We start from the raw sequence: 21,724 nt of genomic DNA on the forward strand, positions 1-21,724 counted from the left end.
TTAATTACTTTTGATAGATTAATAATCATAAAATTTTAAAACACAAATATATTATTAACTACATATTTTTAAAACTTTTAAGGGAAAAACACTCTTAAAATAAATAAATAAAATAACTAAATATTAAAAATAATTAGATAATTTTGTAAAAGTAAGAGATCTTACTAATTTGTCAAAAATAACTAAGTTACTCAATCACGGAGTTAGTTGATCTGATGATAAAACTGAACCTATTTGATGGTCAGTTCATCACCGGTTAATCTGATTTTGATAACTACATGCCTGAGCCTTCGAAAGAGAACAAGAATTATGAGAAACATATTTACAGAGAAAATAGCGGAGTACTCATCTAATGATTCACAAAACCATGAAAACTAAAAGAAAACGGTGAGGTACAAGCATAATGCCTGACACAAAGCTTCCTTACATAGCACTGTGTTTACAGATTCTGCACACTATCATCACTTTACATGTTTGGGTTCTGACTGAGAACCATGAAAAAGAAAGGGTAAAAAGAAGATAAAAAAAGAAGCCAAAAAGGGAATCACAACTACTACTCATAGTTAATTGCACAATCAAGAGACCAAATCGAATCGACATAATTCATCGATTTGAACTCTCACGGGGAATCATCATCAAGCAGCCAAAAGGGAAGAATGCAGCAATGCTGCAGAAAGTACAATGATAAAGCAACTAAACATCTAAACCTATATGATACAAGTGCCTAAGCAATCATGTAATGAGGAATTTCCACAGCTTCTCCTTTACAGACAAGCTTCCCTCATCCTCGTCATCAACTTCATCATCGGAATCTTGATCAAGTCCATCTTGCTCTTTTAGATTAAGACCATCACCACCAATTTGTTCAGCTGCAGACTGGGATGACAGACACAAAAACATGAAAGAATAAAAACATGCTAGACAAATGATGGAATAAAAACAAATAGCAATATAAATGCTCAATCCATGCAAAATCACAAGACATGCTACAAGTATAATTGAAAGAAGAGAATTAGAAGTATAAATAAACCAGAGATAGAAACTCAGATTATATCTGGACAGTCTAAATAGCTTATACACAAATAAAATATGCATACTAGATGTTTTATGCGAAGATGCAGAAGTGGATTTTAGTACAAAAATAGTCCTCTACCCTAGTTCTTTTTTAGTTAAATTATCAAAACAGACAGGAACGCACTGAACACCGGCCACCGCCAAGGAAAAATAGAGATATGAACATGCTGGATTCTGTGATCTCACCAAAAACAATCTACTCCTTACTTGATCATCCAAATCGTTACTCCAGCATCAAAACAGATCCCAATGTGACACACTGATGCTAAGTTGCTAAGTACAGGAACATTAACCTATGCTAATGCAGACTAAATAAATAAATTGTTAAGCAACTTAACAAATTGCCCGAAATACTATCTGAAAAGGCCCCAAAGCCTTCAAAGATGCAACACTTAATCAAAAGATTAAAACGCATTATCTTCTTAAGATCCACTTAGAGGAAATTAGAATAGTAGTTACCAGAGAAGCCTTATTTAGTGACACTTCATCATCCAAAGAGCTTCTCTCTCTAATCTGCTTCTGGGTTTTCATTGTTCCATTCAAACACGAACTAGACAAGGGGATATCATCACCAATATGTAAGGAACTTGATGAACTGTGTGATCTTTCATCGTCAAGATGTGGCGCTGCTGTGTGCTGCAAAACTTCCGTCATTGTCAAATTTGCAACTGCGTGGTTTCCAAATTCTTGATCCTTGAAGCCATCCAGTATATTTGGGCATCCCAAGTTCTGGCTGATTGCGGCTGCATCACAGCCATGATTTGAACATGGTGCTTCCATCATGAGACTGGCAATAGCGGGTGTAAGTAGAGAAACATTAAGACACTTGAAAACTCCAGAAATATAACAGCAAATGAATTACTAACAAGTAATAAGCATGATTTAGAGAGGGGGAAGTACTATTTAGTTGGAAATTATTTCTTACCCATCATTATCTCTTTTCTGCTGCTTCCAACTTGGCTCTAATTGCATATCAGCATGATCATGAGATATCATGTCATTCTGTCTCTTTCTTCCCAACAAAGTTGTACCAATTCTCGTACCACTCTGATCTTCCGCCTCAAATGTATTTTCAACATTTTCAGTCAATGAGAAACCATGAGATATCGTGTTCGTAGTTCCATCCTGTGTTTCCTTCTTCCTGGATTTCCCATGTCCTGATTTCATGCTTGTAGATGCAACTGGATATTGAGGCTTTGCTAACTCAGACAAATTTCCATTACAGACTACGGAGCCCATATTCTCCTTGGAATCTGACTGTGGAGATCTAAAAAAATTTTCCCGAATCACTTTCCCAAGCTTTCCAAAAGTTTTTTGCTCATATTTTTCAGGACCAGAATCAGTACTTTTCTCTGGAGTGCGCTTGAATATCACTGAAGCACATTTTCTGACCCAGGAAATAGGAGTTGATGCTTGAGGTGAAGAACCTGGAGTCTTCTCAGGGAGGAACTTAAGCATAGACCCATGCTTAGAATCAGTTTTCTGTACTTCATTGATCTCCTTTGCAACATCATTGCTACTCACATTTGTTGTCAATGGCAGCCTCACCTTATAAGCATGTACAATTTGGAGTGCCCTATTTTCAGATTCAATATTCGAATTTTCCAATTCTTCAAGACGCTGAATTTGTTGATTAATTACTTCTCGATCAGCATGCAGCAATTCCCTTTGCTTCTGCAGCTTCTCCCTTTGAACATTAAGGATCTCAATGGAGCTCTTTATCTCAGACAATTCTTTTTCTCTCTGTTCACGTTCCAGAGCAATCTCCTTCCGCTCATTATTGAGTTTCTGCATTTCAGATGCAACATGTTCTAACTGCATCGTGATGATCTCCTTTTGAGAATTTATAAATTGGAGTTCTTTAGCTTTTTCTTGCCTAAATGCTTCCTCTCTTTCCCTTAAATAAGCTTCTATCTCCGCCCGCCTTTCCTGAACAGAATTTTCTAACTCTTTTTTCTGGATGTGAATGTCCCTCGTAAAATCTTCCCTTTCTTGCTGAATCTTGCTGAACCAATTTGCATGCTCACACTGCATATTAGCCATAAATTCCTCACGTTCACGAGACAAGGATTCAACATTACTCAAGAATTGCCTATGCAAATTTTCCTTCTCTTGTTTAATATTATCATGCTCATTCTTAAGGTACTGCGATACTACTTTTCTTTCTTCAGCAAGCTGTTCTGATTCTTTCTGCAATTCTTCTTTCTTTTCATCAATTAGCTCCCATTCGATCTCAAACCTCTCCTTCTCAGCTTGCAATCTATCACCTTCAGTCGAAAGTTCCAACTTTTGTGCCCTGAAACTATCTATTTCCTCTTTAAGTTTTGTTTCCAGAATAAGCAGAGCATCTCTCTCTTCAAGTGTGAGTTCCAGGTTTTCTTGTGCATGCGTAATTTCTAGTTTTTCATCCTCAAGTTTAGCTCTTTTCTTCTCCAAGTCCACTATAATACTTGCAATATCATCCCTTTCTCTCTGCATATTTTTGAGCTCAACTTCTACTGCTTTCTTGGTAGAGTGTAGGTTCTGTTCTTCCTCCTGTAATTGTTTTGAACTCTTAGCTACGTCTTCTTGCTTCTCTGCTAGCTCAATAAGTTGAAGCTTGACAGCTTCTTCTTTTTCATGAATAGATTTTTCTCTTTCAATGAGATGAACCTCCCTATCAACCAGAAAAGTTCTTTTTGCCTCCATCTCATCCTCCAATAGCATGCGTCTCTTCTCCATTTCACATTCAAATTCGCTTCTTCTCTTTGCCAAAACAGACTCTAGTTCATCAGTAAGTCTACGAGTTTCAGCCTACAGAATAAACAAACAAGAAAGACAGTCAGTAAAAGTTTCGAAGATTATGAAAAGTTAAACAACTCCATTATGAGAACAGGTCAAAGAATCTTACATGTTCTTTGCACGCAATGGTTTCTTGCAAAATGAGCAACTCACGTTCTCTTTTATCAAGCAAAGATTCCCTCTTAATGATAGCCTATAAAAGGGAGGAAAACATAAGGAGATATTTTACATGCTTAAGTGCTAATTAGAAAACAAATTAACTTGAAAAACAGAAATAGGACATACTTCTTCTCTGGTTGCAAGCACAGCTATTTCTAGATCCAAATTGATTCTCTCTTCCTTTAAAGCCTTGTTTTCTCCCTCAATCAATGATTTTTCATCCTCCAACTTTTTCTCAAGAAGGCTTAGATTTTCCATTCTATCAAAGATGTATTCATCTCTCTGATTCAAAAGAGCTTGCTTTTCCACTAACCTCTCTTCTGCTTCATGCAAAATTTTCTGACTGTCATTCAGAGATCTCCTCTGAAGGCTAATTTCATTTTCCTTGGCATTGCATCTGTAAGAATATTGACTTCAAAATTGTTGCAAAAAAAAAATGAAGAAAATGATACAGGATGAAATTCCTATTGACTGTGAATCCTAGTTCATTAAGGAGTTACAAAAAATAGAAATAAGAAAGGAGTTACAAAACCAACATTTCCTTGGCCTTGTAGGAATAGAAGTCATAGTTCTATTGGTTTAGATTTTTGTCCTAGTTCTTTAGGATTAAAATTCATAATTCCTAAAGTTTTCAACGTTGTCCTGCCTTTTGGATTAGAATTGTTAGTCTATAAAGATTATGATCTATAGTCTATATAAAGACATGCTTATTTTAATGCAGAATTCAGTTCACGAATAAAATTGGTGCTCTTCAAGAGTTCTGGGGGATAAACATTGTGAAAAGTACCTGCATTACGCAGCGGTCAAGCCACTGCATAAGTATATGCGGGTGCATGTACTTTACATCGGTGCACATGCGGGCGCACATGTGATCTAGCAAAACATTATTAAAAATAGCTTTTATATAATGCATCTGCAATCTAGCAGTAAAATTGATTATTAAAACAACTACTATATAATTTACGTATATGGTATATTGAATACTTTATTATAACAAATTAATAAATAGGTGAAAATGACTTATAATATATGGAGAATCATCTCATACACGTAATAAATCAGAAGAGCTCTACAAGAAAAATATTCTCCACAAAAGACTATAATAAGTTCCAAAATTTTCAAAACGGCAAATTGCAAACAGAGAAAGCATACACAAAGACGAGCATGTTTCTCTCAAAATGCAACTCAAGAAAATCACATCTTTGACTTGGAAACTCCGTAGAGTTAAAATTCCTGAAGAAATATTAGCACAAATGAAAGATCTGAGGTAGAGAACAGAAATTAACTAATAACTTACTCAGTTTCGAAAGAACTTAGACGCCTTCTTAGTTCATCTTCACGAGCTTCAATGTCCTGTAAACTTCTTAGTGCAGAAGCACGAGTCTGGACAGAATTGGTCTCCAAAGATTTTGCTGCAAGCAACTTTTCTTCTGCCTCGTCAAGTTTCATTTGTGCAGCTTCCATCATGTGACGAGCTTCAGCCAGCTTGTTCTCATATGCTATCTTTGTTTCAGCTGATTCAGCACGGATATCATGCAAAGCCTTCTCAATCTACATTGAATCAGTAGCATGGAATAATATTAATCACTAATCACTATTACAAGTCAAGTATTACAGCCTTCAGCCTTGCCAAGCTTTCTTGCAAAGAAAATTTGCCATTTACTCCCATATTGCGGTCAACACACAGATAGAGAACTGCTTTACTCTATTCAATGTTCCCTTGACCTAAACTCTATTACTCTTGACAAACTGTCTTCTTTTAGTAAATAGGATTAGCATTTAGCAATATTAAAAAATCAGCTTTTCTTTTCATACAAAAATTCAGTGAAAACTCTAGATAAATCAGTAAAAAGTAAAACAACAAAAGTTAATAAGGAAATGGAAGCCAATATTCAAGTAAGATATCTTACATTTGCTACGCACTCTTTCTCAATGCCTAAAGCTTTCTTTAGGCTTTCTTCGCGTTTTCTTGCTTCAGCTAGAGCGGATAACTGGGCAGCTCGTTCACGTTTGTATGTAACCTCTGAAGATTCAGCAGATACTTTAACTTTTTCATATTTAGATGCCCACTCCTTCCTCTCCAGTATGAGGAGCCCCATGTGGTGTTGATAGTCATAGATCTACAGAAAAATTTATCAGCTTTGACACATAATTCAAAATTTTTTAACTGAAATATTGAAGATCTTTCTTCTTTTTCTGGTTGTCTAATAACTAGTATTACAACTTCCCTACTTAACTGAGAGAATAGTATCAAGAAATTGTTCATATGTACATTTATTTACTATACAAAATATAAAACTTAAAGAGACTCATGTAAGCTTTTAACTAAGTACTTGATTTTCTAAATGTGAAAATAAAAATTGAAAACAACCAAATGATGTCAAAACATAGCACGGGCATACGATCAATGATACATATAAAGAAACTCAAAGTGTATGTTATAAATTATAACAGATATATATCTGCGCTATGTTTATATTTGGAAAAAAATCCATGAAATATAATGAAAAGCAACTCTTTAGTCTTTACATCAAAATTTGACTAACTCCAAGATGATAGTTTACAAGAAAAATGAAGATGATTCAGCATCAGGTGGAGTTGAAAGGAGATCCAAAAATATCTTTTTTTTCCTTGTCATCTACATTATTTTAAAGGGAACAAAAAGCCCTTAGACAAGGTCTTATTATTCTATTGAAGGCAGCTTCAAAAGTACCACAAAGAACGAAATGACAAAGAAGTTGAACATACTAACATCATAGAAAAAGGAGCCTAAAATGATATGCTTCTGTGGTTCATACATTTTGGAGGTAAGAATACTGGTGAAAGATGCCTTCACTATATCAAATATCTTATTAGTAGTGAACTGATCAATGGCTAAAAGTAACTGAACTGTGTGAAGAAATCATCTTCATCTTATAATTTGGCTTCCTTAATTTATGTAATTTGTCCTCCTCTTTAATCTCTTATCAACTCCACATGGCCCCACTTATCCCAAATATGGTTGACATTGCAAAACACTAGAGTATAGAAAGTGAAAATGTGGCAACTTTACAAAACGGGAGCATATATAGAATACTTTGAATATGTTTCATATTAATTAAAAAATTTGAATGTGTTTCATATAGATAAAATGTTATTTTTATCAGACATTTTTAATTACATAAAATTTTAAAAATTATTTTAAAATGCAAGGAAAACCCTAAAATTTAAAAAAAAATTGACAAAAATGAAACTAGAAACTATAATCTCTACTTCTCTGAAGTCGAAACTCTATCTATCTCGCAAGACTCTCCCTTTCTCTATACTCCAGCGTTTTGAATGGCGGAAAAGACGGTTCCAATAGCGAGGTGACTCAACGGCAACTCGCTAAGTCGATTGGCACCGGCCAATGGTGGGCAGCCCGCCAACTATCGAAGCAGGACGGAAGTGGATCGAATGCGGATCGGGTTTAATAACTAACCACTAGCCCACTATATAAAAAAAAACAAACCCTTTCGCTACTGTCACTCTCAAAACGATTCTCTCATGTGGTGGCTAGTGGAGGCAGCAAACGGCAACATCAAGCAAAGACGTCGAGCGGTGACAGCAACCAAAGGCTTGAAGCCAAGCAGTAGCGGCAAGCGAATGTGTCGAGCGGCAGCGTCAAGAGCTTTTTGTTGAAGCTGTGAATTGCCTCATCTCTCCTCCTCGTCTTCTTCTTTTTCTTCTTTTATTTCTCGTCTTCTTTTTCTTCTTCTTTTCTTTCTCCTCCTCTTTTTCCTTTTCTTCTTTTTTCTCACTGGCGTTGGAGACCAAACTTTTTTTTTCTTTTTCTTTCTCTGTACTTTAACCGGTGGGAAAGAGCTTTAATCAGTGGGGAAAACGCCACGTGGTTAACATTGGAAACCACTAATTATTGATGCATTTCGATTTTCAAACAACCAACTATTAATATTATTTCAAATCGTGATAATTTACTATTACGATGTTAATGAAATATGTATACATACTTATGAATTATAAATTTATAATCTGTTGTTTTTATGGTTGTAATTGCACTATTAAGATTTTATAAATGCTATATTAGTATATAATATCATGTATAATTATTTTTTTATTTTTAATATATTAAAATTGCTAGACTACCTTGGCTTCTGCCTTCCATCTAGGCACTAGGCATTGGAATGATCGCTCGCAGTCCATGGCCGCCTTTCAATATATTGCTATACTCTATGCTCTCTTCGTCTTTCACTAATCACTCCCTTTTTGTGTGCTATTGTTGCTGCTACAACAACCCTCTCCCTCTTTCTCTAATTACTTCTATCTTGTTGTGGTTGCAGCAAGAGCCATCTCTCTCTCTTCTCTCTATGGCTGCAACGACAAATAAAGAAGGGGAGAAAGAGAGGGCAGTAGATAGAAGAGAGTGCGAGAGAGATCAAGAGAAAGAGAGAAGGTTAGGAGACAAAAGAAGAAGTGATAGAGAGCATGGATGACCGTGTTGACCGGCACGGGACGTGTCGGTCGTCACTTGCCCTGCTGGCAGCGTACTGACATGTGACACGAGGGGTGCTGCACAACACCCCTCCTAATAGCTTCGCTGCTCGCCATTGACTTTGTTGTCGAGCTACCCGTCGTCGCCCAAGCTCGCATTAGGTGCCCTAGCCCGAGGGAGAAGGAAAATAGAGAGAGAGAGAGAGAGGATTATTGGTTAAAACTTAAGTTGCGAATCCTCTCTCTCTCTCTCTCTCTCTCTCTCGATCTTTCTTCCTCCCTCGGGCTGAGGCACCTAACGCAAGCACGAGCGATGGCGACAGTAAAGGTGAGTTGCAATCAATGATAGCGGTGGCGAAGGCAAAGGTGAGTATCCCTTACTTTTTTTCTCTTCTTCTCTTACGGCACAACCGGCAAGTGCCGCGGTACGTACCAACGATCGGCACGGTCTGTGCCTGTGGCAATCGTTGATAGAGAGAACGGTTATAGGGAAAGAGAGGGTTTTTTATGTGTACGATTTCTTCAAAAAGAGAAGAGGCAAGGAGCTCGTCGGACGGATGGAGAGGACAAAAGAAAAAAAGAAGAAGCAAAAGATAAAGAAAATTTGCTCACCGGAGGCCGACGGCGTTTGGTGTGCTGAATTTGTCAGAGGAGCTCACCGCAAGTCAACTTCGTCGGATCTGTCATCAAAGAAGCTTGGGAGAAAGAATGAGAAAAAAGAGAAATAGAGAGAGGAAAGTGAAATGGCTTGGGAAGGAGGTCTGGGTCCTCGAGTCGGATCTAGGTTGGATCCCCTATATCTGATCAATTCTTAATGGGCTGCTTCAGCCCAAAACGCTTGACAAAGATCTGTTTCGGCTGAAACTGACCTGAAACCAGTCGATGATGCCCATCTCGATCCATATCAAGATCGGCTGAAACTTTAATCCATGATCTCCACTATGCTATATTCGAAGATAAGGTGAATGAGCTTTATATAATAAAGCTTGCATCGCAAAAGAACATTAGCACTATAATAACTTCATTTATAGAGCAATCAATTTCTAGCACCTAACTACACCGTAAACAATTGTATTATTACCAAAGTTCTTATAATATAACGTAAAATAACACATAAAAATTTGATAGAGTCCTAAGGTCGCATAGCAAACAATGTCCTTGAACAAAGAAAGCAATAGCTAAAAGAGATCATGTACTGCCTAATGCAGAGAAATTTGCAATACGAAATGAAATACGAAATGAAATGTAAAAACATGGTTTGCCCTAGGTAGTAGAATGTTATATAATTGTGGGACAAGGAAAACACTTTTTCTCCATTATCACGAAATCCTAATTCGCTACAATCTACTTGCTAGTAACAGTATTCTAAGCAACTGATTTAGCCAGTGCAGCACGAGAATTTCAGATATTTCCAAATATCTCTCTTAAACCCCAGCTATATCTCGAATTCATAATATCTCCATAGAGCTAGTAGAAACCCTAGAAACCAAAGAAGAGCGACAATAAAAAGGTAAAGATTACACACAAGAAGCAAGAAATCGAAAAGAAACCTCGGATTCGAGCTTGGTGATGTAAGCAATTAGCGCGGCCTTGTCCCTCCTCTTCACCGACTCCTCGTCGAACCCTGCCTCCCTGAGGCGCTTCCAGATCGCCTCGTCCAGCGACGCCGAGGGTTCAGCGCTGCCGTTAACGGCCACCATCGCAGCCCTCGGCCGCGGGCTCGCCATCTCCTAGCCGGTACCCTAGATCGGCGAGACGAGCGAGAGGGGAAGTGCGAGGGAGATGGACTCGGGCTCGGCTTTGGCCGCTGCTTTCAACTTTCGGAAAGTGGGGGTTTCTCTCTTTTCCTCTTTTCTCTTTCTTCTTGTAAAGGAGTCGACTTTTTTTACTACGGAGCGAGGAGCGGAAGAGGGAGAGAATTTTGAAAGGGAGAGGAAGGATTACTGCGGATAGACGGAAGGCTCGATTTGGACTCCACTTTCCCTTCCAATGTCTGAAGGCGTAACCGCCGGTGTGGTTACCTCCGTATCTTTCTTGCTTTGGAATGGTGCGGGGATTAAGGGTTTAATTGATACTAATTAAATCAAAAAATTTGTCAGCGATCTTGTAATTCGGACAATTAAAAACTTGTAATTAATTTAAAACAATAGAGTTTTGTAAATTAATTATAATCAGATCTATGAAACTATTACTCTCTTTTTTATATATAAATGCCTCTCTTTTTGTATTTTTAAATTCCAACTCCAAGACTAAAAGACGAGGTAAGATTACCTGAAGCCAGTATAACAGAGGAGGCTTTTTCACGTGCCGGTGTTAAGAGTGTATTAGTGATGAATTTGAGTTAAGAGTTAGAGTTAGAGAGGTAATAAAGTGGATTATTATCCAATTAGATTTGGAAGCCTTTTTAATAATTGAAGAGCACGACGGCTGTGACTGCAATCGAACAGTTGTCATATAAGTTGCAATTATCATCCAAAATTAAAAACCAAACAAAAAAAATATAATATCAAGGAGAAATATAAGCATTCATTTATTAACTATCTAACACCAGCTTTCCACATAATTTTATGGGTTTTTTCTTTTGGGTGTATCTCCTGTATGTATGTATGTATGTATGTCCTTCTAGATTTTATATTCACGTATATATTCTTCACAAACTATAGTTTTGATGTACATACTGTCAAGTTATTTTTTTATCAATTATAATATATAATCTTAGCAATTCAACGGATGAGAAGACACATCGATTTCTTCAGCCCAGAGGAATGATGAAATTTTAATATTTAATTAGATTTTAGGAGCATTTTAAGTACAAATATCAACTTGGGAGAAGTGGACGCTCTAGAAAGTTATACATCCAAAAAGACCTAATTTGATTTGGACTGAATCGACATTTTCCATGTGATCATAATTTCATGAAGACATCCTATGCCTTGGATGCCAATTAATATCTCCTGCCTGTTTTGTTTGGCAATTTCTGATGTAATTATCAAACGATTTAACACTTAATTTTTGAGTTATTTATAATCTGATCCCTCTTATTCTCCCTATAACTTATTGTTTAATGATACTCGGAGTTTATTTAAACTAACAAATTTCTAACAAAATAAAAAAAAATATTTCGTTAGTATAAGATCTACTTATTCATAAATTAAATCTATCTTAAATATATTTTATAAATAAAATTATTCCTGTTTTCTAAATTAGATTTCTGTGAGCAAAATAATCAAGAAATCTTTCTCCATCTGATGCCCTCGTCACTTCTATAAGATACAATCTTTATGAGGGGTTTTTAGTCTTTTCAATCTTAAAATTATATTATTAAATATACTTATTTATAATTTAATAATTAATATTAATTATTACATAGACTTATTCAAAGTAATCGTTATAATTTTATCTATTTTTTTTACTATCAAACAACAAAAAGTAAGATTATAAAGGTACTTAATTTGTATTTAAAATGTACACATAAAATTAAAAAAAAAATTATACACAAACAAACCCATGGAGGCCTAATAAATTCTAAAATGTTTCGAAATCATTTTTCCGGTGTTCTTTTAGGTTATATAAGATATTATAAGGTGCCATATGAAAAAATTATAGGTAGAAAGGTGGAGTTGGATTATATAAATAACTTAGCCAGGGTGTTAAGCACGAAAGTTGACAAAATGTAGGGCGTTATATGAAAATTCCGCATTTTTCTACTCATGCATGGTCACAAATTATTAATGTCCTTTTAGCATCTCATTCCATCTTTATATATACCCAATGCCCACAAGCCCATAGCTCTCTCTCTCTCTTCACTGCTAGAGAAAGAACGAGAGAGACGTAGATAGCACTTGATAATATATCCGGAGGATATGGGCCTACCCATCCTATCCTTACCACTTATCTGCGCACTTATCCTATCAACCCCCCACACCACCAACGCCCAGAACTCCCACCAAGCCATCCTCGACGCGCACAACGAAGCCCGGGCCGACGTCGGCGTCGCCCCACTCCGCTGGAGCAACGCCGTCGCCGAGTACGCCCGGTACTACGCCAGCGTGCGGAGATCCGACTGCCGGCTCGTCCACTCGGACGGGCCCTACGGCGAGAACTTGTTCTGGGGATCCGGCGCCGACTTCACCGCCTCGGAAGCCGTGGACGACTGGGTGTCCGAGCGCCCGTACTACGACTACCGCGGCAACACGTGCGAGGACGGGGAGGCGTGCGGGCACTACACCCAGGTCGTGTGGAGGGAGTCGACGCGCGTGGGGTGCGCGCGTGTGAGGTGCGACGACGGCGATATCTTTGTCACCTGTAACTACGATCCCCCTGGGAATATAATTGGCCAACGGCCCTATTAGTTATATGGATTAATTCATCCATTTTATCTCACTAATTCCTTGTCGTTTTAATTAAGTGGGTTAAATTTGCATGCATCAACGCATCATGCATCCCGTGGTTGTCTTCTGTTGTTAATTGTTATGTTCAACAGAGAAGCTCAGAAAATGGAAACATGGGTTTAGAATAATGTTGGCTTTGTTAATTACATCAAGCAAAGATCTTTTTAAGGATAATTATATGTAGACTTACTGAATTATTGTCTATTTTTCGTGGCATATTGACAATGTGAGAGATTAAATAGTTGAGACTATATATAAAAATAGGCAGTAGTTTGGTGGTAGGGTCTAAATGTAATTAACCCGAGTATTTATCATAAGCTACATTCCTGGTTGCATGCAGGAATCTACTACAGATAAGAGTACTTGGTAGTTAGCTGCCAAATAATCCAGCAGTCAAAATTCCTACAAAAAAAAATTAATACTTAATTACACGCTGCAGAGTTACATTAATTCTTGCACTTTGGATTTATGCTAGTAAACGACTGGTATGTAATTAGCTTACAGCCGACAGTTGGACAGTTAGGGTTTGATTTCCTCCAGCAGTTAACAACTCAGCCCTAACATGGTCCTGTCAGTGTTCCATTGGGCCCAAAGCTGACAAGACCATTCTTGGTTGGTGTTTACTGTCAGATTCCAGTGACTAAAGAAATGGGCATGGGTGCTCTGTTACTTCTCTTATCCGGCTGAGACTCTTCTACGAGAGTAGAGACAATGGTCTGTCTGAATGATTTGAAATGAGAAATTATTCAGACTCTTATGGCCTTTTAATAATGGTGGGATGAGCAATATGTTATCTGGATGAGTGTAGAAAAATATAATGGTAATGAAGGATGTATCTTGTTTGAATTTTGAAGCGTAGTTATCCTATAATATATCCACTATTCATAGAATAGGATTATCCAGAAAGAATCTATCCATCGATGCAAAAGGTATCCAAAGAGAATAACTTTTATCTATGCAAAAAAAAAAAAAGGAACTGTAGATGTAGTAAAGTGGGTCCTACTTCAAAAGACATTTGGCTGCTTCTTATTGGTGTTATCCTATAATATTTTTTCCAAATAACCTGACAAAAAATATATATAACTGACCTGCAGGCTGCAGTAGATCAAAGTGGATATACTAACATTAGAGCATGTAAGATATTTCCTTGTGCTTCTAGCATTCAAGTTTGTGGATAACCATTCATTAATTTTTCATCACACAAGGTATGAGACCAACTCTCAAAATTACATTGATGAACGAGGCAATCTCTGATAGTAATCAGATATCCAACCTCTTATAAGATGAATTTCTGTTTCTCTCTGTTTTACCAACCAATCAGGATCTTCTTTGGTCGCAGGACGCAGGTCAATGTGGTGTGCTCCTGCCAAAAGATAATAATATTATTAATACGGAAATTGAATATGTTATAAAATTTTGAAAGCAGTATGATCATCGTAGAACATAGATAAGTATAAATAAAGTACCTAGTGGAGTTACGAGCGCGATAACACTCTTAGAAATGTTCTGCAGGACACTGGAATAAATATTGAGAATGGTATGATTCTCCGAACATTCAAAAGTGAGATACGAAGTAAAAACAAAAGAAGCAACCTGTAGCAGTAGAACTTTACCTTCCACCGCTCCAAGGATCTAGGAGTCCATTAGAGAATATGATGTTACTGCCAAAGTTCTTCAATGCTGTATTAATGTCCTTCACAAATTAAAAGAACAAAATTATTGCCTTCCAAGTTTGCCAAAGAGTAGCTACTTGCATATGTGAGAAGCATACAAAAAACTGAGAGATATTCAAGCACATGCAAAGCCAGAACTTTGTTATGGGCATTTCTTTATTCTAGCAGTAGCTGGGTGGCACTATTGTCGACAGATCTATGATATAAAATGAGATGGCATGATTCGGGGAAGGGAGCTATATTTCACTGATATACTTTTCAATCGCAATCTACATGTGCATTGTAGTTGAGTTAGTACTACAGCAATCAAGAAACTGGTTGCATCTGTTGGTTCCTTTCGGTCAGAAAGGCATGGATGATACCAACAGTGCTAATACTTATTCCGCAAAATCATCTTAGATTCTTTCCACCACAACTAAAAAGAAGTCAATTGGAATAATCTTGTTGACTTTTGGAGATATATGCTTTGCAGTTAAGGTGGTGCTCGAGTTGGGTTAATCCAACTAGCATAAATTATTTCTCTTAAGGACCTAAACTCCTCTAAACTGAAAGACATACATCTGAGTACAAAAACTTTTCCGGATCAACTACTGTAAGTGATTGTCCTCAGGATATAGATATGAAAAATCCAACGATTTTTCAAATATCAAACAATACTAAACTGATTCCAAAAATAATTCATACAAGGATGAAACCATAAACCCGCTTTGCAGCTGCAGACTCACAGCATAGCTTAGAACAATCGAGAAAAAGTTGCTTCAAATTGGAGTTATGATCTACTTCAGTCAATCTTCTGATAATTTTTTCTGTGAATATGGCAAGCTACTGTCTCAAATGGAGTTCAGGATTTTCCCCAAATTAAAAATTAACTAGTTATAGAAAAGTTCAATTTCTAAGTCAAAGAATAAATGGAAAAGCCAGATCTAGGATTGACAACAGGCATTGAATATATATCACTTACATGGCCCCCAAACTCAGTTGTAATCCATTGAGGTCTTGGCCTGACACCATAGCTTTGAACGCAGTCATCTTGATAAGCAGCAGGATCAAACTTAAATGGAGGAAACATGCTATTCTCTAGGCTGGAAGACATAGGCATAACCATCTCAGTACAGGCCTGTATGAGAAAAATACATCATGTTCTTTTTAAACAAAATATACATCATACATCATTCATATTAGATGATTAGGTGATTTTCAGACGAGATTCAAATATGTCAGTATGTTTTAATTTGATTTTCTTTGTAAACACAGACCTGCCAACCCCAACCACTCATTCCATGAGGATCATCGTTCAAATCAAAGCAATCAACAGTTCCTGTGTAGTTGTAGTAGATGTTTACTCCTGCATAAATACTCTCCATTATATTTCGCCCATCAGCATAACTGTCAATCTTTCTGCAGACCTGAACAAAATGATGGAATATTGAGATAGGGCCAGAAAGAACTTTGATCCCATAAAACTTCAAGAGATACATGTATTAAGGGCATATGAGGATACTGCGGTAAATGCCATTCACTTGGATAACTGCATGTTATTCTGAACAGGTAAATTTCATCAAAGCTGAAAAGGTATGATAATGAAGTTAAACATATTTTACTTTAGGCTGCAATATATATATAGCAGCATATAGACGAGAGATATCATTCATTCTAATCAGATTTTTACATAGTCTACGGTGCGAACACCACATTCAGGCATGTGTACTCACGCGGATACAGAAAGGCAACCCATCCGGTGACGCTTGGTCACCACGAGTCGTGAGGAAGAGATTCTTCCATGAGGATATTTTAGTTTTTTGCTTGATGGGCCTTTTAGCCTTTTGTCATTTTTAGGATTTTCCTATATAATGGCTTGTTATATTATCATTTGGAATTAATGAACATTTTAATAGTTTGATATTATATACTTTTCTTTATCTTTTGTTAGTGGATTCCAACCATGGATCTTAAAATCAGCCGATCTCAGGTCAGATCAGCCATAACCAATCTCGATCAGACCAGTTTCGACCAGTATCGGCCAATTTCGGTCGATCTGTCTAGGTCGTATTGGCCGAATCAGTTGAAACTCAACCGTATCAGCTGAAAACAACACTATTAGCTGAACTTTTTTTTTTTTAAGATTCATGTTGAATCTAAGATATATCTAACCCAGGATGCATTAAAAATTGATATCATCAACTGCTTTCTTTTCAAATTTTCAGTTTTTACTCTCTATCTCTCACACACACTCTTCTCTCACTCTCACACTTCACTAAGTCCATTTGGCGGCCGTTCTAGTAAGCCTCTGGTTAGTTCACACTTTGGTGAACTCAGATAAAATTTTCTTTTCTCATTTTTTTCCCTTCTTTCTCACTCACTTTTTAACTCCTCTTTTGTTTACTGCCATAGAACTTCAGTGAAGAGAGATCTCTCGTAGTAATAATCTATAAGTATAAAAATTTGTCTAATTCAAGTCAAAATTTATTATAGTATTGAGTAAATTTTTTTCTTTAGTTTTTAGAGTTCATATGTGACTAATTCTTATTTCTTATTTTTCTATTATTTTATATATATATTTTTTTGCATTTTAAATAGTATTTAGAATTTTACGTAAATAAAAATATTCTGATTCGATACGGGTGACCAATACAACCGATACAGCTGTTACGGTCGATACATATTGTTTTCTCTAACAGCCAATCTTGATCCCGATACTTAGTTTCAAAACCTTGATTCTAATAGCCCATTAGTGGATTCCGTGGGTTTGTCTTCTTCTCCTCCGTTGATACTATCATTCTGCATCAGTTTTGGTATCAAAACCAAAGGTCCTAGTGTATGGACGTCCCACCTTCTAGATTTAACACCGCACCTCATAGTGTATCGAGTGCCCTACGAACACCGAAACACTTCCGAATTGCACGAGGAGATCATCATCAGCGAGAATGCTGACGATGATAAATAGAGGTTACATAAGAAACAAAGTTAGATATATAGAATAGAAAAAATTATATTTAACACTCTATCTTTAAACTTATTTGCAACTGACAACCTCAATTTCAATATTTACATATCAAGCTCTATATTTTATTAAATATTTACAGAAAATATCCTAGGTAAGATTAACACTAATATCGTTTGGGCAAATGACATAAGAAGAGAATATTCCACCAACTACAGATATTTTTTCCTAAAATAACTAAAATATCCTTCTTTCTCTTTTTCTTTCCTTTAGGGCATGGGATTGCATCTTCCTTAAACAAAAGACCCCAAAGCAACAGAAAGAGAGCAAATTAGACTAAAATGCTCTTGCTTCCTTCTTCTTTCTTTTAGGGTACTAAATTGGTTCTTCTTCTTTAGACAAGATAACCCAAGGCAAGAGAAAGAGAGCAAATTAGCTTATATAAGATTAGGTATAGTTTGGGTAAGGTTGGATATAGCTTGGGTAAGATTGAGTATACCTTGGATGATGATTTTTTTCATAATTCTTTTAGTATAGTTAACTTAATCTAAAGGGTTAGTAAAGTTTAGCTAACAGATCTAACAGCTGAGTGTTCTCTACACATTTTTTTATTAAATATACAGCTCAATTTGCACATATTGAAAATAGAGGGTGTAAAACCACAAATAAGTTAAAAGATAGGATGTTAAATACGAATTTTCCTATAAATATATGTTATGTCATATATACAAGCTAAGCCAGAGCCAACTCGAGCTCGGTTCTTTTATTTGATGAACACAAAATTTGAGCTCAATCTTGGCTCATTTAGAGCTCGAGCTAATATTCAGTTGAGCTTAAATGGTTCACGAGTCAAAGAACCTGTTGGCACCCCTAATTGATAATATCAATATCGTCCAATACTTCGAACCATGGTTTTTATCATGCTACTATCCTTTGGAGAAGCATTCCTGCTTATGTGGCATCACTTCTTCAGGAGTAGGGCAAAGTAGTTAAGACTTAGAGACAAGGTTCCTAAAGCAAAAGTATATAGTGATGCATCAAAACAAGAGATGCATGAAATCTAGAAAATATAAGAAGTAAACCAAAAGTCATTTGCTTAGAGGCCTTTATTAAACAAGAGAGAAAAAATGGTAGTCCTAAAGCAATGTTTCGATATTTTGCAATATAACGCTTTCTCAAAATCCAAAACATATAATCCCATAAGATTTAGGTCCTTGCTTTTCTATTATGTTTCATAGAAGACAGAAATAATCTATCGTCCGTCTTATTCTTCATTTTTGTTGAAATGGACAAATTTAACTCTATTGAACTTTTAAGTCTTTAACAAATGCAAAGAATGCTTAAGCCAGCTCTTGCAGTTATCCAGATGGCTAACCTCCTTTATCGGGTTTGCAGGCAAAGGCATTAGAAAGTCAGAAGCATATGGATAATCTACCATAGCCAGATAGCTGTAAGCAGAGTTTAACCAGTCCGAAAGTTCTTCTGTATTGTTCAAATTCCTGCAACCCATCATTCCCTACTAGTCATAAAAGGAGGAAATATCAACTTCATACAGAAGATAAGTAAATGACTGATTTTACCGACACATGCGGAAGGTTGTACTCAGGCTGACAAGCCCATCGCGACCCTTCCCTTGAGATTCCAATACATCCCAAGAATCCTTTATGGTCTTAAAGCAGCTCTCACTTTCTCGCTGGAACCAGGTGAACAATGTAATCATAATACTACAGACATTGATGAAAAAAGATAGCAAGTATAAACTAAACTATGTGCACGCAAGTACAAGATGCTGAATATACTGACCCTGAAATCATTTGACACAATGTCATAAAAAGTTTCAGGTGGGACGATATCTTCAAATTGCAGAATGGGAGCAGAGGAGGCAAGAGCCCCAATAGCAATATGAGGATATTTCAATCTCATCCAAGCAGCCAACACTGTTTCCATGTTAGGAAGCTTAGGTTTAAAATCCACGGACTCAATAGCTCTCACGAATCAAGAAAGATAATGAAAAAGAACTCTTCCCCTCCACAGACCCAACCACTCCACTAGGAAATAAAATGCAGTGTTAATATTCTTACTTCCACCATAAGAGCCTCCAAAAAGCACAACAGGACTGTCTTCTGATGACAAGTTCCTCTTAAGCTCGGTAAGAAGTATTGCATAGTCAGCAAGTGCTTGCTCGGCAGTGAGGTATGCTAAGGACTCAGAATTGTTATATGCTTTCTCTGTGCTACCAAAAGGCATGGACTTGCCATAGTACCTATGCTGCCAGCAACAAATTACAGTAATAATGAATATCTGGAAGAAAAAGGGGGCACCTCAGCAAATGCCAATACATTCTTGGCCCTTTTTCCTGAGCATATTAAGAATAACAAACACTTTTTATTTCAAGAGCTTTTGTACGATTTTTCAGTTCATTGTAAACATGAACCTTTTTCTTATATTGGTATAAACCCCATAACTATACTGCTCTTCATGAGATAACTTTTTATTGTATACAAAAATATTTTTCGGTCCACCATTTCCAAAAAAAGTCGACAAGTAGGTGGATCTCTAAAAGATGTTACTTATTTTCATTACCCAGACATGTAATTAGAAAAAATAATTTTTCTTCATTTGATAGAAAGATCACCTAATCGCTGAGACGTTATTTGAGCAGCGTATAGCTTCTTCCCCTTGTAAACATGTAAGTGTAATAGACAAGTAACCAGCTCATATTCTCTATACATTACATAATGCCTGCAAATTCCCAATCCAATGGCATAATTCCAGGAATCTTTGTATACAAATCTTGAAAATTCAATTGGCTGTACCAGCCAGGACCTTAATAGAAACAAAGAAAAGTTTGCCATTTCATGATTCTTTAGAGAAAATGCTTAAAGCTTGCTACTTTAAGGAAAATGGAAAATTTTATGCATAAATCTTAGCTACAACAAAGATCTTGCTTACCTTGGCCTAGTCAAGTTGTTCAAGTACTAAAAATCATTACTAGGCTTCTTACGAAAAACGACACGTTGGAAGATTACCTCGGCGAAGACGACGAGGGCGGAGAAGCGGGGCGCTATCTCCCAGACGAATCCAGTGTTGGCGGCGAACCACTCGATGTCGCCCTCGTTGCCGCAGTAGAAGAATATAGGCCCCGACCGGCCCCACTCATCGGCCCGGCCCACGAGGTATCTCTGCTCAAAGTCCGGCGAGTCGACGAAGCTGAAGTGGTCGAGCCGTTGCCGGAAGTAGCGCGTCTCGTAGGAATACGGCGCCGAATCCTTATTGGGCTTGGATTGTGCGAAGGAGCCCAGGAATTGGGGCTTCTTTGAGCGAGGAGAAGGGTGGGGAGAGGCGGCGGAGAGAGAAAGGCACAAGGAGAGGATTAGAATAGGGAGCCGCATAACTTCCCGGTTTATTCTTCGAATTGGGAATAGAGAGGGAAATAGGAATAACTGAATAAGGCGAGTTAAAAAGGTAGTCTGAAACGCGGAAGTGCCTAAATGGAGGATGTTCTTCAGATCATACACGTGGCGACCTTGCAATGGATGGATAATCAGCCAACTCCAAGCCCATTGATGGGATGACATAGTGAATTCCTACAATCTTAAATGCAGGCGATCTACCACCGTCTAAGATCTCATGGGCTTCTAAATTTAAAATGGGCTTACCCCCTTATATGGTCTGGATTAGCTGAAGCCCTTGTCCATTTCGGACACTATTGGGTTCGCTAATTACACCTTAACCTGTTTACTATTGCCCATTTTCATATATAATCTCTTATTTATATTTTGTGATATGTTATCTTTCTTAAGTATATAACAAATGTCTCTTATATTATTATTCCTTATATATTTTTTTTCACTAAAAAATGTCACACGGTCAATTTTAGACCATCTACAACCGTTTTATTCAAAATTTTAAGAGAAAAAAATAAGGGTAAAATACTTATTTTTTATTACTACCGAGAGGTGCGAGATATTAAATAATTGAGATAGAGATGTAGCAAAGTTACATTCCTTATAAATATGAGAAAAATTACAATCTCAAAACAAAAATAGAGACTAAAAATTTCCTCAATAAAATTTCTTAGCCTCAAATGTCAAAATCTTTAGACCTTAAGAATCCTAACAAACTCAATAGAGTTAACTACTATCGCCACCTTAGAGTGTTCTTTTGCTAAAAGAACCCCTAGTCCACCGCCCAAGCCTCAGCTAGTAGGACCAACCATGGCGGGCTCCCATGCT

General features: G+C 36.9%; 3 protein-coding genes across 4 annotated transcripts; 1 reads left to right on the plus strand and 2 right to left on the minus strand.

Moving 5' to 3' along the window:
* Nucleotides 1-368: 368 nt before the first annotated feature.
* Nucleotides 369-10,422, minus strand: LOC140762399 (nuclear matrix constituent protein 1b-like). Of its 2 annotated transcripts, none has more exons than XM_073100173.1 (8): nucleotides 10,035-10,422; nucleotides 5,925-6,134; nucleotides 5,312-5,565; nucleotides 4,141-4,411; nucleotides 3,965-4,048; nucleotides 2,000-3,867; nucleotides 1,534-1,861; nucleotides 369-876 (listed from the first exon to the last, which is right to left on the minus strand). In XM_073100173.1, exons 1-8 carry the CDS (start codon nucleotides 10,209-10,211, stop codon nucleotides 733-735), a joined length of 3,336 nt encoding a protein of 1,111 aa, XP_072956274.1. In that variant the 5' UTR covers nucleotides 10,212-10,422; the 3' UTR covers nucleotides 369-732. The 2 variants fall into 2 exon arrangements, with proteins under 2 accessions (XP_072956274.1, XP_072956275.1); XM_073100174.1 differs by lacking the exon at nucleotides 10,035-10,422 and adding an exon at nucleotides 9,097-9,330.
* Nucleotides 10,423-12,279: 1,857 nt separating this feature from the next.
* LOC140763299 (pathogenesis-related protein 1B-like) lies at nucleotides 12,280-13,012 on the plus strand. Its single transcript, XM_073101425.1, has one exon. The coding sequence runs from the start codon at nucleotides 12,348-12,350 to the stop codon at nucleotides 12,834-12,836; it is 489 nt and encodes a 162-aa protein (XP_072957526.1). The 5' UTR covers nucleotides 12,280-12,347; the 3' UTR covers nucleotides 12,837-13,012.
* Nucleotides 13,013-13,978: 966 nt separating this feature from the next.
* Nucleotides 13,979-20,923, minus strand: LOC140763964 (uncharacterized). Its single transcript, XM_073102363.1, has 10 exons — nucleotides 20,519-20,923; nucleotides 19,571-19,757; nucleotides 19,293-19,426; nucleotides 19,070-19,182; nucleotides 18,865-18,988; nucleotides 15,805-15,954; nucleotides 15,510-15,665; nucleotides 14,489-14,568; nucleotides 14,342-14,391; nucleotides 13,979-14,238 (listed from the first exon to the last, which is right to left on the minus strand). The coding sequence occupies exons 1-10, from the start codon at nucleotides 20,879-20,881 to the stop codon at nucleotides 14,102-14,104; spliced, it is 1,494 nt and encodes a 497-aa protein (XP_072958464.1). The 5' UTR covers nucleotides 20,882-20,923; the 3' UTR covers nucleotides 13,979-14,101.
* Between the last annotated feature and the right edge of the window lie 801 nt (nucleotides 20,924-21,724).

Source organism: Typha angustifolia, chromosome 7, assembly GCF_048772165.1.
Source record: "Typha angustifolia cultivar Huaian chromosome 7, ASM4877216v1, whole genome shotgun sequence".
NCBI lineage: Eukaryota > Viridiplantae > Streptophyta > Magnoliopsida > Poales > Typhaceae > Typha > Typha angustifolia.

What these genes read in the sequence shown, in the direction of transcription:
- LOC140763964 (XM_073102363.1), bottom strand. Translation starts at nt 20,881, where the DNA reads ATGCGGCTCCCTATTCTAATCCTCTCCTTGTGCCTTTCTCTCTCCGCC. An exon ending in TTGTGTCAAATGATTTCAGG is followed by an intron (nt 19,183 to 19,292) that starts GTCAGTATATTC and finishes ACCTGGTTCCAG; the next exon opens with CGAGAAAGTGAGAGCTGCTT. An exon ending in TGAGTGGTTGGGGTTGGCAG is followed by an intron (nt 15,666 to 15,804) that starts GTCTGTGTTTAC and finishes TTTCTCATACAG; the next exon opens with GCCTGTACTGAGATGGTTAT.
- LOC140762399 (XM_073100173.1), bottom strand. Translation starts at nt 10,211, where the DNA reads ATGGCGAGCCCGCGGCCGAGGGCTGCGATGGTGGCCGTTAACGGCAGC. An exon ending in CTAAGTTCTTTCGAAACTGA is followed by an intron (nt 4,412 to 5,311) that starts GTAAGTTATTAG and finishes ATATTCTTACAG; the next exon opens with ATGCAATGCCAAGGAAAATG. An exon ending in TGCTTGCAACCAGAGAAGAA is followed by an intron (nt 4,049 to 4,140) that starts GTATGTCCTATT and finishes TCCCTTTTATAG; the next exon opens with GCTATCATTAAGAGGGAATC.
- LOC140763299 (XM_073101425.1), top strand. Translation starts at nt 12,348, where the DNA reads ATGGGCCTACCCATCCTATCCTTACCACTTATCTGCGCACTTATCCTA.